Source organism: Mus musculus, chromosome 6, assembly GCF_000001635.26.
Source record: "Mus musculus strain C57BL/6J chromosome 6, GRCm38.p6 C57BL/6J".
In the NCBI taxonomy this organism is placed as follows: domain Eukaryota; kingdom Metazoa; phylum Chordata; class Mammalia; order Rodentia; family Muridae; genus Mus; species Mus musculus.
In genome coordinates, this window is record NC_000072.6 from 119,763,973 (window position 1) to 119,782,060 (window position 18,088).

The 18,088-nt window shown below is 39.4% G+C and overlaps 1 protein-coding gene across 21 annotated transcripts in view; it reads right to left on the bottom strand.

The window, feature by feature from the left end:
* Positions 1-18,088, bottom strand: part of Erc1 (ELKS/RAB6-interacting/CAST family member 1) — a 277,389-nt gene that overhangs the window by 193,177 nt on the left and 66,124 nt on the right. For 11 of the 21 annotated variants that reach the window (XR_003956152.1, NR_104484.1, XM_006505378.4 and 8 more), the window contains 3 exons: positions 15,505-15,660; positions 14,016-14,099; positions 9,762-9,929 (listed from right to left, as the gene is read on the bottom strand). Coding sequence is in view for 15 of the 21 variants with exons in the window: in XM_006505378.4 (XP_006505441.1) it covers positions 9,762-9,929; positions 14,016-14,099; positions 15,505-15,660 (408 nt within the window). In the remaining 6 variants the exon portion in view is untranslated. Of the gene's footprint in view, positions 1-8,734; positions 9,930-14,015; positions 14,100-15,504; positions 15,661-18,088 lie in introns of those variants that run through there. The other 10 variants (XR_003956155.1, XR_003956153.1, NR_155458.1 and 7 more) reach the window with 2 other exon arrangements.

Consider the following 18,088-nt stretch of genomic DNA (forward strand, 5'->3'; position numbering starts at 1 on the left):
TGGGCAGACTCTCACCTCCCCCATTCCCTTGATGGGAGCTTTATCTATTCTAATAAAGTCTATCTTTTTTCCTCTCTCTCTTTTTTGATCCCTCTCTGATGCCAGTGCTTTTCCATTTGAGGGAGGGTTTCTTTTTCCCCTGCAGCCTTCTCAATCTCTGTCACTTTCACTCTTCTGAGGTTCTGTGTCTGTCACTCCTATTTCAGGCTGTGGCCACAGTCATGTTCACTTAACCTGTGACACATGATCCTCAACTGCCATCTTCACTTTCTGGTAAAAACAACTCGCCATCCCCTGTGCCAGTGGCCCTCCTTAGTGTATCTGCATAATCTTCTTTCTATGGCAAACTCAGCAGTACCCCTAGATAACTGCCCTTCACCTAAGACCCCAGCAGCAACCCTAGCCCTCTCCACAGATACAGGCAGGAAGATGCTTGTTAATTTAAGGTAGTAACTCCATATCTGTATGAGGCTAGAGAGACAGCACAACAGTTAAGAACACTTGCTGCTTTTCTAGAAGTCTCAGATTTGATTCCCAATACCATGTGGCAGCTCAAAATTGTCTGTAACTCCAGTTTTCGGGGATCCAATGCCATCTGCTGGTCTCTGTGGGCACATGGCATGAAAGTCACACATACGTATACATAAAAAATACCCATGCTCATAAAATAAATTTAAACTTTTTATGTAAAACATGTATCTTTTTAAAATATAGGAAGAATAGCATAATTGTTTAAAGTACCTCAAACCCTTTAATGACCGTGTATCTGTTGGGGTGAGGGGATTAAGTCAAGACTAAAGGTACTTTGTATACCTGTAGTTCTGTCTTCCCAATGCCTCGACCCTATTATACAGTTCCTCATACTGTGGTGACAACCAACCATAAAATTATTTTTACTGATACTTTGTAACAGTAACTTTACTACTGTTAAGAATCGTAATGTAAATGTCTGTGTTTTCTGATGGTCTCAGGTGACCCTGTGGAAGGGTTATTTGACCCCAAAGGAGTCGTGACCCATAGACTGAGAACCACTGTTTTAAAAAAAAACAAACAAACAAACAAACAAAAAAAAAACGACAAAAAGAACTGAATCTTGGGGCTGGAGATGGCACAGCAGTTAAGAGCAGTGGCTCGTTATTCCAGAAGGCCTACATGACAAGTTACAGTCATCTGTAACTCCAGTTCCATAGGATCCAGCACTCTTCTTGAACACTTCACATGTGTGGCGCACAGACACACATGCAGGTCAAATAGTCATACATAAAAAATAAAATCTTTAAAAAGGGCTATTTTCCAATTACTCACACCACAAAATAAAGTTCAATAGGAAAGTGTTACCACCTACTATGGTTATTAAGACTTCCTAACATATAACAGTCAAAGAAAGGACAAGCCATAGATGAGGAAAAATATTTAGAAATTATCAATTATATTTCAAAATACTTCTGTCTACAAGATACAAATAGCTGTCAAAACTCAAGAAAGTATTTTTTAATGTGAAAAGCTCAGCAGGAATCTCCCTGATGGTATTAGGTACTTTTCTGCTTGCTGTAACAGAATAGCAAAACAAGGGAGAAGAGGTTTCTTTTGTCTGCAGTTTAAGAATGGATACAGTTCATTAGGGTGGCAGGAATAAGTGGCTACTGGTTACACTGTGTCTGCTGTATACACTGTGTTGCATTAGAAAAGCAGACAACAGAGAGGGCAAACTACAGAAAAAAGATCCCTCAAAAGGCACACTGGCACCACCCTACCACACTCCCAGCAGGAAGATAAGGCCCTGTTTGTCCACCTCAATTGAACACAGGGCTACCTTGTTTGTCAAGCATCAAAGTATGTGTTAAATCTGGTAGGCCACCTTAATAACAACACAGGGTTTTCCTCTACCCATGCAGACAGAAAAGTATCTATCTACTGTGTTTGCAGGAATAGCTCAAAGAAATCTGCAAGGAACAGAGTAAGCAAGTAATGACAAAGGACATGAAGCCGTTCAACCTTAACATCCATGTGCTCAAATACAGTGTGTTTAAAAAAAAAAATGTTTGTATTGCCTTATTATTTTATTGGCTATGTTAGCATCAAACATGAAAACTACTTCATTACTGTATGGGTCATAGCTGCTCAAAGGTATTACTAGTCTGTCTTGCTATCATTTCAGTCTTAGTGTGTGTGTGCTGTCAAAGTCGGTGCTATACTTTTTAACTCTGTTGTTCTGCTCATCTAATAGGCAAAAGCACAGAACCCTGTTTTAGTGCAACTGAGTTTGACAGTGTATTCTAACTTCAGCTCATTTGTATTTACTGCCTCTTCTGACTTCAATGTGAAAGTCCATCCACACCTCACACCCCAACATCTGTCTCATTTGCTTGGATACTTGGTCCCTACCTGGTGGCTCTGTTTTGGCTACAGAAACTCTGGGACACAGAGACTCCTCGAACCTGAGCTCTCTGTTTGTCACTACAACAATGCAACCAACCACCATTACTATCTGCCACCATGGACCTTGAAGCTTCAATCACCATTCCCTCCCAGAACCATGGCACACCTTTGAACCAGGAACCAAAAGAAATCCTTTCCTCCTTCAATGTTTTTGTTAAATAGTTGGCCACAGTTACATGAAAGGTAACTAACGTATCTCCTCTCTCAATCTTTGTACTGAACTTCAGTCTTCTGCTTTTAGGTCTTCATACTCTCGTATTTCTTGGTGGCTCCTTATTTTTTTCCTGCTCTCAACCAGATAAAGTGAGTACTGTGCTATGAGTTCCAAACTTACATACTGCATTTTGATTCTCTAGGTGGGTGTGGTGTGCTAGAAAGGAGTTTCACAGACCTACATCCTCAGCCCAAACACTCAAATACATGAGGTTACAGGGACCATTTTCAGTCAAACCACCACAGACCACGTCTCAAAAACATAAAGTGGAAAGCAATTGAGAAAGGCACCCAATGTTGCCCTCTGCGGTACCTGTGTGCCTGGCACACACACACAAACACAAAGTATTTTTAAGGGAAGCATTGCTGGTTAGCCAAAGGTGGGTTGTCAAACAAAGCATGTATCTCACCTCTAACACAGGAAGCCTGAGAGTTCTTTACTTGGACTGAATGCTAAATCTGTGGTCTACCCATGTAAAGAGAAGCAACCTTCTCCAACTGCCCGTCAGTGCAGATGAAAATAACACTACAAATAAAAGGCTAAAATACAATTTTCCTCAAAGGGGAAAAACTACTTCTCTGAAGCAGTTAAGATCTGCATTATTTCAATGTATCAATAAAATCTACTCTGTTCCATACACTGAGGTGTCCTCCAAAAAATAAATTCAGTGATAGGCATAGTGCCATGATTCAGGAACAAGCAGAAATAAAATGGAAGAATTACTGACAAAACAGGGTATCAGTGAGAGTGAGAACATGTGTCAAGCAAACATAGCATATTAATAATTCATCTAAGCCTCCTCTATAAAAGTGACAAAATGTGTATCTTATCTAGCTCATGATAGTACTCTATAGCCTCAATCAAATTTTCAGGACCCTGGCAAAGGGTAGACAAATTCTGTGCTAGAATGAACATAAATAAATGCCCTTTGTCGAGTTCCACAGTGTGGCAGTCTCAATGGGAAATATTCCCCACAGGTGCATGTATTTGAACATTTACGGTTTGAATCTGAAGGACTCCCACAGGCACAAGTTTTGAATGCTTATCCCCTGGCTGATGGTGCAAGTAAGACCAAAATGTGGCCATTTTGCACCTTCTTAGAATTGGGAACAAAACACCCATGGAAGGAGTTACAGAGACACAGTTTGGAGCTGAGACAAAAGGATGGACCATCTAGAGACTGCCATATCCAGGGATCCATCCCATAATCAGCCTCCAAATGCTGACACCGTTGCATACACTAGCAAGATTTTGCTGAAAGGACCCATATATAGCTGTCTCTTGTGAGGCTATGCCGGGGCCTAGCAAACACAGAAGTGGATGCTCACAGTCAGCTATTGGATGGATCACATTTTTTAATTAAAAAAAAAAAGAAAAAGAGGTAGGTCGCAGAGAAGAGAAGCAGATCTGTAGGGGCAAGCATCTGAAGCTATAATGGCCACTGGTTGCTGTCATGTTCAGTTTCATAGCCTGCTACCATGTGAACAGCCTTTACAAGAGTCCTCAAGCTAGAATCGAGCTGTTCTGCTATGCCCCGCCCCCCTGCCATCATGATTCTTCCCTCCTCTGTAGCTGTTTCTATCCATTCCTATGACAGTGACACAACAACTACAGATACAGACAACTGGCTCTGAGAATTAGGGCTGACCATGTGGTTCAGGGATCTTTTGAACTGGAGGGGAGAGTTAAAAAAAGTCTAGAGATGCAAGCCAGGAGAAGCCCTAGAATACTACTAGCAGAGCATAATGGGATATTCAAGTAGGAGTCTGGGAGACCAGAATGCAGACAATAAAGATTGCACACAGAAGGCTTCAAATGAGAACGCAGACTGTACAAGTATTAGCTACTTTGCTATTGCTGCTATAAACTATCCTGACCAGAAGCAACTTAAAAGAGAAGAGTGTTTATTTTAGTTTACAATTCCAGAGAGGATACAGTCAGGCCATCATGACAGAGAAGTTATTGTAGCAGGGGTACAAGCCATCCTGATAATCAACAAACAAACCTCATGTTACCCATACACAAGAAACAGAGAGTGAGAACATGAAGTGGGCCAAGCTATGAAGCCAAAAAGACTTTCCTCAGTGGCATGCTTCCTCCTCACAAGGTTCCATAACCTTCCTCGCATAATATAGACCAAGGGTTCAAACACATGAACTTATAGGGGACATAGTTCATTCAAACCACCATACTGCAGAATGGACTAAAGGACATTTGTGCTATGTTCCTGCAAAGGCTTTGTCTACACTTTGCTAAGGTGCTGTAATTTTGATGGAGTCCAAATTCAAAACCAAAAAGCTAACTTATCTCTGGGAAATTGGCTAGCTGTTTTTAAGTCAGGTTTACAGTGAGAATCTGGCCCAAAAAGCAGAACAGAAACTGTGAAAAATGTGCAGTCTGACCAGAAAAGACCAGGAGTTAGATGTTAAAGAAAAGCCAAGTTATGTGCCAGGACAGTCAGGCTCCCTTAGAGGCACTTCACGACTGTCAAGACCACACCCACCAAAGGCTTCAGAACAGAAATAAAAACATATTTGAACACCTTCTTTTAAAACTTCGTGTATCTGGGGTGCTCCATTTGCACTGAGCCACCTAAAGAAGTATTCTAGCTACCCAGGCCCTCAAAAAACACTGAAGTTATAATCCAGTGGGATGTGACTACTGCACAGCCAGCAGCAGAATCTGGTATTAACCACATGGTACTTGTTTTGCAGGCATACAGTATACAAGACTCATGGAGGTTCCCACCAATATCCTGCTATGAGAATGTATAGCAGGGTGTGATTCTCTTCAGGGAGCTATGACAGAATAATGAAGAAACTCTGAAAGTAAACTGAGATACAATGGAAACATCAAGATGATGGAGATGTGAGACATCTGTTGAGTAAGATCTATGCACAAACTAGGGCCAGACCTTGAAAGAGGCTATGTATGGGCATGCAAGGTGTCATCTCCAGGCCAACCTGGGCTCAGAACCTATCACCAAATGTTGCTCCAAATGTTGGCTATGGCGCTATAAGATTTAATATTTGCCTCCCTGGGTTTTGGTCTTGTTTTTGGTCATATCCCTCTTTCTTATGTCCCCATTTCTCCATTTTGAAATGGGAATGCTTACTATGGGCCACTGAATGGTAGAAGTATATAACTTTATTTGTTTGGATTTTTTTTTTACATGGACCTGTCTCCATTTATTAGAGTTCCCGGTCAGGATATGAAAAAATTTAGACTTAACTGAATTCTTCAGATGGGAGTTGGTCAGGCAGTCAAGTTTGGGAATCGAGAGCACTCACCTCCCCCCAATACTGGCTCCTCTTCAGTGGTATTTGTCTTATCACTCATGTTTGAGTACCTCGTAAAAAACGCAAGTACCTGGGCTGCCAGTACCACACTGGCCCCATTGATGCTCCCTTTCCTCATGTTAACGTACATGCTGTGATGCCAATCGTACTCTCTCTGACATACTCTAAACCTTTGGAAGTAAAATCCCACATCAATAGCCAGATTGGCAGCATTTCCAGCTCAACATTCATCATCCATCAGTTTCTTTTATATCAATGACTCCATCTTAGAATTCTGGTGTCCCCAGATGCCCATGGCTTCTCTTTGTTTGTTTTTCTGAGTCTCACCATGTAACCTAAACTGACCTTGAACTCCTGTCAGTCCTAATGCCCATTCAGTCAAGAACTAGGACTAGTGGTACAACCACCACACCTGGTTTATAAACCTCTCCTTTTGATATTTCAAGGGCTCTTAGCTGATGTAACAACTAAGAGAATGCTTTGAGTCTCAGTAGACCTTTGGACAATCCTGGAACTGTTAAGACTATGAGAGACTCTTGAGATTAAACTAAATGTATTCTATATTTGAGATGGCCAAAAGCTCTGAGGGTGGGGCTGGGGGGCATAAAGGGCAGAAGTAGAATGTTATGGTTTAAGTCTGAAAGGGTTAACCCACATCCCAAGCTAGGAGAAGAATTGGGGGGGGGGGCTTTAGGACCTTTAAGAGGGGAGGCCTAGCTAGTAGAAGTAGGGTGCTATGATCATATGGGAGCCTGTGTTTCGTTGCACTCCCAGATCCTTGTCTAACATATGCTTAAACAACCATGAACTCAACTGTCGCACTGTGCTTTCTCCAACAGAATGAACTGAAACTCTTCAAACCCATGAGCCAAAATAAATCTGTCCTCTATTACATTCTTTCTGTTAGGTGCTAGGGCCACAGTGAAACTAAAGCAACTAATGCAGGAGCAAATAGAACAAGTGATAGCAAATGAAAATGTTATAAGCCAGACAGAAGGGCACACACCATTAATTTCTGCACTCAGGAGGGAAACACAGATGGATCTCTGTGAGTTCAAGGCTAGCCTGGTCTACATAGAGAGGTATGGAATAACTAGGGGCTAGATAGAGACTCTGACTCAAAATAAAATGAAATAATAAGTGTTATGAAAGACTAGGTTTGTAAAGTATTTTAACCTAGAAATTTAAGGACTCTTCCATGTTCAGAAGGAAAATACATACTAAAACATCAACTTTAGCTAATAAAATAAAAAGTAGGCCAGGTGGTAGTGATACATGCCTTGGATTCCAGCACTTAGACAGAGGCAGACAGGTCACTACAAGTTTGAAGCTAGCCAGTTCCAGAACAGCCAAGGCTACACAAAGAAACCCTGTCTTGAAAAACATGAATGAATGAATGAATGAATGAATGAATAAGGTATTGCAAAAGATCAGTTATTATAAAGTATTTTTAACCTGTATACTTAAGAGTCTATGTCCAGAAGAGAAATACGTAATAAAACATCTACTCTACCCAAAACAACTCAAGAAGTTAGTAGTATCCGTATCCTTATTTTAGTAATGAGAATAGAGAGGCTTAAAACATTAAAAAAACAACTCAGATACAGTCACACAGAGGCTTAGCATCAATCCTAGGTCTGACCCCAAACCTCTATGTTTAAAGTATTTTATTATTTTATAATTTCACACATACACACAATGCATCCTGATCATATCAACCCAACTTTCCTTTCACACTCTCCCTCCCCCATTCACACCCTCTTCTTTATTTTTTTAATAATCTATTGAGTCCAATTAGTACCACTTGTCTGAGCATGAGCAACCTCCCAGCAGGCACACCCCTTTCAAACAGCTCTCAACAGCTCCTCAGTCAGCAGGAGAGTTTCATGGGCTCCCTCCACATCTGCACTGGGGCTACGGGCAGGCTTACACGTGTGCAGCTAAATCTCTACTTTCTTTTTTTAAGATTTATTTATTTATTTTATGTATATGAATATACCATTGCTCTCTTCAGACACACCAGAAGAGGGCATCAGATCCCATTATAGATAGTTATGAGCCACCATGTGGTTGTTGGGAATTGAACTCAGGACCTCTGGAAGAGCAGTCAGTGCTCTTAACTGCTGAGCCATCTCCCCAGCCCCTAAATCTCTTTCAATCATTATTTCTACCAAAGTTTGATCACCTCTGCAAAGGTCAACAGATTACAAGAGAAAGGTATAGAATAGAAGTAATTTCAATAATATTATACAAGCTGGCCAACAGAAGTCCTTACTGTAGATTGCCAAAAGATAGGACAAGGGGCTACCAAACAGATCTTTCCACAGATCAATTTTTTCCATGAAGAATTTTTCATTGAGGAGCTGGGAGGTAGCTCACTCATTAACGTTGTTTGTGAAAGCATGAGGATCTGAATTAAATTCCAAAATGCATTTGTAATCCCCTGAAGAAATGGAGGTAAGAAGATCCCTAGGACTTGCTGGCCAGTTAGCCTAGCCTCATCAGCAAGCGCCAGGGCAGGGGCGATAGCCTCAAATTACCAAAGGAAATGGCACCTGAAGAACAACACCTCAAGTTGGCCTCTGCCTCCACATACATTCACACACACAAACATACCCACATGAACACATATTACACATAAGCATACGAGCTTTTATAAAGCTCCATGATCCCTGTTCTTTTTCCTGTGTTTAATTCATTGGTTTCCACATCAGATCAAACTGCTGCAATAAAGAGGACAAAATCAATTAAAAGTAAGATATAAAATAACAGCTTTCAAAGAATCGGTACAAACTGCATTTTATTGGGCTTACAAAAGAAAGCTGCTAGGGAAAAACTGTTCTTAAATGTCATTACAGAAATTTTTTGAAAGTAAGTGCTATTAAATACACACATATAATACAAATATGAGGCAAATATACAACCATTCAAGAGGGATAAGACAGCCTTTACGATCCATGGTAGAAGGAACCAATCACAAGTCCATCTATGTAAGACTCAGCTAATACTGTATTCAAGCTGAATACACAGGAGAGAGGATTGACAGAGAAGAAATGCTGTTTACCAGACCATGACAAGCTTTTAAATGTTTGCACTGGCATCAACCAACTGCTTGATCAATGGCTTGGATCCCAGGCTAACAGTAGCAAAGTGGAAGTGAGGCTTACCTTTAAGACACTGGCACCAAGTTCTGAACTTTTTGTGTCAATGAATATTCAAGTTACCAAAATGAAAACCCTCTTTATAAATGAAGAAGGCAATATTTTCTAAACTATTTCATATTTGCAATTCTTTAAATATATCTAAATTCAGCCCAATAAAACTATGAAAGAACAGAACTTCTTAAAAAAACATGACACAAGAGCTGGCGAGATGACTCCCAAGGTAGAAGTGCTAGTATGAACACTTGATTATGGTGGCAGGACATGCACATGTACACATACACACACACACACACACACACACATACACACACACACACACACACACACACACACACACATATATGTATATATATAATTCATATAGTCATGATTTACCATGGATAAAAGTTACTGCTTCCAAATCTAAATGAATCAGGTATATTATTTGTAATATCTTCTGATTTGAATAATTTAAAAGTTTGAAGTACAGATGTGGTATAAATCCAAGTACAAAAAAATGTAAAGAAATAACATGTTTTAATTAGATCTAACAGAAAATGTTGTTTTATTAAAATAATTGATCACACGACTCTAAACATAACAAATATATAACAAAATGAAACTAGGTATGGACTGGATTCTACACAAATCACAAAAACTCTTTACCTCAGTCTGTAGGATGGCAGCCCTTTGCTCCTTAGCAGTGAGGGACTCTTTCAGCACCTCAATATGTTGCTTACTGTCTGAGAATTGGTTCGTGAGAGTTTCTAGCTTTGTTTGTAAGGCTAGTAATTCTGTGTCCTTTCTGGACAGTTCCTGTTTCACCTGGCCAATCTGGAAAACAAAAGACAACACTGTGAGGAAGAAAGAAATTACACAACTACCTCTGAGCTGGACCTCTGGCAGATTTATGGCATAATATAGGAAATTAAATGCAACATTAACTCTATGATAAGGTAGAGAAGGGGAGGGCTTTAGTGGCAAAGCACGTGTCTAGCAGTCTTGAGCTCCCAGGCTCATCAAATAGCAAACAAGTAAGATAGGACAATACTAATTTTTTGCACCATCTAATACCGGATGCTCCTTACCAAGAACTAAGCTTATTCAACAAACAAATTTTTAATCTTCATTTATTGTTTCAAAGTAGTTTCTGAAACCCCTTAGGGTATTAGTTCTCAACCTTCCTAATGCCATGACCCTTTAACCTAGTTCCTCATGTCATAGTGACCCCCAATCAGAAAGTTGTTTTCATTGCTACTTAATAATTATAATTCTGCTGCTAAGTAGCGTCTCAGTTCCTAAGACCATGGGAAAGGTGGTTTTCCAATGGCTGCAACCCACGGGTTGAGAACTACTGCCTTAGGGGTTAGAGATGAAGGAGGAAATTGTAGTTCTGCCAGACCAGGCAGCATTCATCACCTAAACACCACTTCATTTTGTCAAGCATCCATCTCCAGAACAGGATGGGTCCCAGGCAGGATTAGTGTAAACATGAAGCATAAGGGGGAAAGTAATTTCTACTGCAGTAAGTTCAAATCTTAGCTGTACACGTCTGTCTTTCTTTTTCAAGCAAAAGTTTCATGAAATCTTCATGCTAAAAAGCTAGGCTGGGTGTGGCAGTGCACACCTTTACTCCAGGCAGAACTGTTGGATCCCTTTGAGTTCCAAGCCAGCCTCTGTAGAGAGTGAGGCCCTGTATCATGAAAATAGGAGGAAACCAAGCTGCTTTCAGTGTGAAGGCATTAGAGAGATGTTTTCTTTTTCTTTTCTGTTTTTTAAAAATCACCTATTTATCAACTATGTGCACATCATAGAACATAAACACTGGAGTTAAATGAAGAATGTATAAGGTTTCACTCTGAAAGAATCTACACAAGTTGTTTGAAGTTTATCAGTCTGAATGTGTAACTCATATATAAAAATACAATGCAATCTCCATAGAGCTCTCTTAGCACCAACAAATATTTCCTTCTAAGCACTTTCTTTATATCCCTTTTCCTTCCAAGCGTCTGTGTGAGAGTGAGAAAGTGAGCAAGTGAGAGAGAACACTCAAGCAAAAGCAAGGGGGCAGGGGTCTTGTGTACCCCAGGCTGGCCCAAACTAAATATGTAGCCAAGGCTGGTCTTGAACTCCTGATCTTCTTTCCTAGTCTCTTAAGTGCTGGATTAAAAGTATGTGTGCAGCCACACCAGTGAGTACAGTACATGTGTGTGACGTATGCTCATGTTTGCATGTATGCATACAGAGGCCAAAGGCCAACACTGGTTGTCCTGCTCTGTCACTTTCTGCCTTCCTCCCTTGAGACTGGTCCTACACTGAACGTGAAGCTAGGTTGGCAGCCAGCAAACTCTGGTGGTCCTTCTGTCACCAAGTCCCACCTGGCTTCTTACAGGAGTTACAGAGATTTCAGTCCAGGTCCTCACACTTACCTAGCAACTGCTCTTACTCACAGAGCTTTCTTACCCAGTCCAGATCCTAGGAACTCATCTGTTTGTTTGTTTGGTTGGTTGGTTGGTTGGTTTTTGGAGACAAGAGTATCTCTCTGTAGCCCTGTCTGTCCTGGAACTCACTCTGTAGACCAGGCTGGTCTCAGACTCACAGAGATCCACCTGCCTCTGCCTCCTAAGTGCTGGGTGTTTAGTACTTTGCCCAGCCACCTTCTTTCATATCTTGAAGTATTAAACTTTAAAAAACATAGAAGATTAAGAAAGCAAGCTGACTTTAGACATTTTCTGATTTTTTTTTAGGCCTACCATCTAAGAAATAGCTACAAGATATTAACTACTGAACATAAATATGGTAAGTCAGGCATTTTCACAGCAGATGAAACAAAAATCCTTGAGTTTTAGAAAACTGAGTATCTAAAGTTTTCTAAAGTATTTCTACAGTATTTTATTTGACCACATTAATCTTAAGTAAAGGAAAGGGTTGTTTTTTTTTTTTTCTTGAAGCAATTTCACAGGAAGAAATAAAGTTTATCATAAAACTAGACTTCTAGTTTGAGAACATACCTCAATGGAGGAGTTGTGTCCTAACATGTATGAGATCCTATACTTGAACTCTCCCACCCCAGCCCACCGGTACGAAAAGAAAAGAAAGAAAACCAATTAGACTTGTAAGAAACACTTAAAATAACTTAGGGTTCTTTTTCCATAAGATAAGCACTTTTCTACACACATGAAAACTCTTATTTACTGATATAGTAATGATTCAAATTATATGTGCTTATTAGTATTACTCTATCTGTAATACACAGATTGATCTAAAAAGCATATTTGTTCTATAAATAAATGCCTAGAATAGTCAAAGTATTACAACTTTCTCAGCAAAGAGCTGTGGCTTAAAGGTATCCAAATTTCTGGATACTTACAAACATGGTTCAGAAATAAACAGAAGCTAGGCATGGAGATACATACCCAAAAATCCCAATGCTAAGGAGGCTGAGGCAGAATCACAAGTTTGATGACTATCTTACATAACAAGGTCCTTTCTCAAAATTCCAAAGTACACATACTATATACACACAGAGAGAGACTTCACTTTTGCACAGGACTGACTTTTCCCTGCCATGTGCATTATTAAATGAGAAAGAGAAGAAAACATTTTAAATAGAAGAAAAGCTTGGATGCACAAACCTTCCTTCTAGAATACCCAGGAGAGAGAACCTGGTGAGAAGCACACAGTGGCCCTTCGTCACTGAAGACAGTGGTAACAGCACTTCTCTAGCTGGCAATGGAGAAATTATACCAAAGCATCGTATTGTTCAGGAATTCAACAGCATAATGTAAGAGATACACTTGGCCTGCTGTCTGATACATATATCTGAGTAACAGTAACTAAGAAAAAAGGAAGTTATATACCAATTTCTCCTCCAGACAACATATAGTTAACACCATAACCTAAATTAGATCTTTTCCAAACATAGTATCTTACTTTTTAACCTACAATAGAAAATAGGCCATAAATAGATTAATAGATTAAATAGGCCATAAGTGTATTTGTTAATAAATAAATAAACAAAATGTATTTTTAACACTGAATTCCAGTCTACTTCACTCCTTAAGAGCACTTTTTCCATTCATCTGACACTTTGAGGAAGGTACGCATGGACAATACAGACTAGATAGTGAAGAAATTACAAGAAAAACTCTAGAATCAGATTGCTGGTGTCAATCAGACCCCACCCCACCTCTCTCTGGTGGCTTCCTGGACATCATTTGTAAATTAGTGTAGATCACTCTACCAGGTTATAAGATGCTTTTAGTAAGTATCTAAGTGGAAATTATATTATTATTACTTATCAAAATGCTTAGAAATACAGCTTTAAGTTCACTACACAGAAAGCTAAAGCAGATTTAGTAATTTAAAATAAGTTATCACACTAGTTCTAATCTATGAGCTAACTTAAATAGGCTAATTACTCTCTATACAGCTATGTTAAAGAAAATGCCATTTGTTACAAAGTCTCCTAATGAAAACTTATATTGTCTCCATGTAGAACTAAAGCAGTTTCTCAAGAATTTCAAATGCAGGAAAGTTGTAGGTGCTGAGCCTAGAGACATTTACACATTCCTGTACCTAAAAAGAATGGAAGGAAAACATTCATATAAATCAATGTATATCTAGTCAACAAGAGGATGAGGAAGGAGAGTTTATAGACACCATCCATAGAGTGGCAAAACAATACAGACCCAGTGTGTAAGGCTTCCAGAATACATACAGTCTCAGTGTGCACAGTGACATGTGGGTCAAACTGGTGAACAAATGTCAGTTAAAAGAGCAGAGCAGGCTGGTTAGTGCTAAGAATGGGCAGAGCTGCCATCCATATAGAGTGAAAGTGTAAGCCACCCAGAAGCCAGAGCCAGCAGGGTCCCACTGTGGGACCACTGCACACAAAGAGGTAAATCTTACTGCAAAGACCTCAGACTGAAGACCAGCCGCTCTCTTTTTCAGCTCCTCCCCTTGAGCATCTTTCGAACTTAGCTCCTCCTTCAGTTGCTCTACCTGTCACGACATTGTTATTGTTTTTCACTCATGTGCCAACTCGGGTCTTCATATTATCTGATTCTGAGCCACAGTGACCTCTGAAATAACAATAACTTACATAAAATAATCAAAGCTGTTCCCCTAACTCAATTTTCAAAGGCATATATTGTCTCTATCTCACAAACTTTTAAAAATTAAACTGGAATATGCTGATCATCAAAAAGGAAGGAAAATATAAATTATGACACAGTATATTTTGCCCTAAAATTTTCAAGGGAGAAAATTCACACTAACAAAAAGTTGGATAATCAATTTAGATTAAAAATTAACATATGACTAGCATAAATCATCACTAACAGCCTCGTTGGTAATAGTGGAAAATTCTATAGACATAAACCTGGTAACAGACACCACAACAAGAAGCCAGAACAGGGCAGGGAGTCACACCTGTGTCATTCTTCGACAGTCAAGTATGGGGATGTTTTGGTTTTTGGTTCCAAAGAACAAAGAACACAGCTGCTGTACACATTTGGGAAATGCAGTGAGTAATACTTTTCTAGATAAAATGTCATTGTTAATATAATTTATTTGTATATTTGTTTATTTTGAGACAGAGTCTCACCATGTAGCCCTGGCTAGCCTGGAACTCACTATGTAGACCAGGCTAGCCTCCAAGTTGCAGCAGTCTAGCTATTTCTATCTACCAAGGACTGGGACTGCAGGCGTGTGCCATCATGTCCAGTTTTTTATAATAATTATTTTTAATTAAACCATAATATACCAAATTCTTCAATTTTCTTTAAATGGTTTATAAAAATCAAAGTAAATGACTTTGGATCTAAAGAAAACCTGATTTGAAACCACACTGCCAAGCCTCCGTGCGCCTGTCTTACCATACATGGGCCTGAGGCGCACACATAGGAAACAACAACCCTGGTACCAAATGAACCCCACTACAGGAGAGCAAAGGCCCTTTACTCTTGGAACTTGTCTAAAAGAAAAAAATTTAACTTGATTTAGAAAAAAACGAATCTGAGGGGTTTGACTTAAAATACCCAAAAAAGTAGTCTTCTACAGTAAGAAATGAATGAGCTGTCTTCTACAGGAAGAAATGAATGAGCTGTCTTCTACAGGAAGAAAACTTCATCTGAACAAAGTTCCATCAAATCATTTCAGAAGTTCTTACAGAAACGAAAAGTTAAACTGTAACAACATGTCCTTAGTTCTTACTTAAATAAAAGCTTGCAATAAGTAAATGGAACCAGTAATTCTGACTTCAATTCTAGGACATTTCCACATGGGAGACACAACAACAACAAACCTTTAAGTCTATTAAATCATAAAGCAGATCTTTACTAACACTAACATGGAAAAGTATACATAAATGTTCAGGCCTCTGGGAACTGGAGAATCCGCTCCATACCTTATTTTTCATAAACTTTGAGTGGCTCCTGTACACCTCCATTTGCTTCATCTCTTCCTCCCGCTCCTCACTACTCAAAGCCCCATTTGACTTCAGCATCTGAATTTCCTCTTCCAGGTCTCGGAGCCCACGCTCCATGGAAGAAATTTTTGAATCCTAGGAACAATAGAAGAGTTGAGCATTAAATTATTTACAAAGATTAAAAGTAGACAAATAACTGTCTCTCAAAAATTCAGAAATTAATAACAGTCACTATACAGAAGCTGCTGGGCAGCATGTGGGAAGAGGAAGACTTACCCTCACAATGGCCACACCTCTTTCTTCCTACAGTTACAACCTTCCATCTCAAGCAGACATAGTTAACCAAAGAGGCAGAAGCGATGGATACTAAATGTATCAATACATTTCTAGTGGGGTTGGGGGAACTATAGGTAAAGCCTTTTCTAGTTCTAACGCTTCACCACTCAGTGACCTTTAGGGGGCATGTTTCTGCCAATAAATAAGAGAAATGAATACAAGTTTTAAAGAATTGTACAATGAAGTTTTAATTATGCATACAATAATAATTATCTAGCATTCCAATTGCAGAAAAATTTGAAAGTGAGTATATCAATGGTTACTTTTTATATTTTAGAAATCTTATTCTCTGTACTTCTGGAATATATTTGAAATATCTATAAAATGTTTCCATGGCTCATGTCTATAGTCCTGGGTATTAAGAATGAGACAAGAGGATTACTTGATCCCAGGAGTTCAGGGATAGCCTAGGCAATATAGTATACCCTCCTATCTCAAAATATAGTTAAATAATCAATCACTCTTCTTATAAACTATTACCACAAATATCTTGCATTTTTCTAGTCTTAAGTTCTTGATTCATTTGTGACATCTGAATAATCCTCAACTAACTTCAATTGTGATTATTACAGCAAAAGGTCTTCATAAAATAATTTTGTATGTGTGATTGAACATGCTTAATTTGCCTTAAAGATAGGAACTTTTAAAAAGTTTATTTTATTTGGAGCTTTAGAGAGAATATTTTGGGATGAATTTTAAAACTGACTTCCTTTGTAACTTTACATCAAAGATACCTTGGTTGGCCGTGTTGGCTATTATAATTCCTGAAGCAGAAAGATAAAACATAAGAATCTGTCACAAGACAACTTCAACCAGCAATTTTCCAGTTGGGGGAGCTGAGGGGAAAGAGGTATCCTTGCCTCGCCCATAGCCTACATTTCAATTGTACTATCTGAAATTCACTTTTGAGATTAATATAAAATGTTCTGCAAGTATCAGGACATGGTCTCTTTAAAATGACTAAAACACCAGACACAAATAGCTGAGAGTCAAATGTAAGTTTTGTTGCTACACCCACATCCAAGAGTAACAAGAGGGAATGAGCAGACAGGAAAAGGGAACATATCTCTAGCACAGCTTTGATCCACAAAAGACAACAGAGATGCAGAGTAAAAGCCCTAGCTCTGTCCATCCACTGTAGACGACCTGTACAACTTCTACAAGGCCTTTACCCAAAGCCTTACTTCTTCTCCACCAATACCAACAACACAGGACAAAATCAACCCACTATCAAACACACAGCACAAAAACTTCTTTCTAGAAAAGCCCATTACTGCAAGCTGTGAAAACTTCAAGGCAAACATGGCCTGTCCAGGGGAAGATCTACCCATTTACTCTCTGAAATCAGGTTGAACAACTAGTTATTGTTAGTACAAGCTCAAGTGGTACCAAGAGGTTTTGTGAGGACAGCTCTCCCAGTCAGCTTCTGCACGTCTATGTGAAAAAATGCAGGTCAGTGCATTCCCTTCCACTTTCCCCCTTCACTGTCAGCCACTCCTACAGGGCGCTCGAGGATCTACACCTTGAGATATTTACCACATTTCCAATTCCAAAGGTTGTCTCCTTTCCCAAGCAAAACTTGACTTTCCTTACAGATCTAGTTACCCTGAACAATCTCATTTTGTAAGGCCAGAGAGCAGCTTCCAACCACCTGGAAAGCACACTTCTGGAGGTGTCTGTGAGGGCGTGCATATCCAGGGAGGTGGTTAAGGTGAAGGCCAACCCTGAACAAGAGCAGCACCAACCCATGGGCGAGGGTCCAGAACTAAATTAAAAAGGAGATGCAAATGGAGCCAATACTCACCTCTCTCTGCTTCCTAACTGTGAACAGCGTAACCAGATGCCTCACGTGCTCACTGCCTCATCTACACACTCAAGCCATGATCCAAAATAAACCCATCTTTTATTAAGTCACCTTTGCCGGGTGTGTTGTTATAGCAATGAGAAAAGTAACCAATGCACCATCCACTTGACCCTGGTTGACAGAATCTCATTTTACAATATAAGCCTGCAAAACTTAAAATATACATACTGCCAATTAACAAAATCACACACCCCTGATCTGTGAGAAGAAGAGAAGGAAAAAAGCTACACATGAGTTCATGTTTTATCCTTAGGCATCAACAGGGATGAGGAAGTAACATGCACAAACAAACCTATACTGTGTGACTAAGGGAAAGCCATAAAATTAAGCCATTCTAAAGGCCTCCTGTAAGATTATATTCAA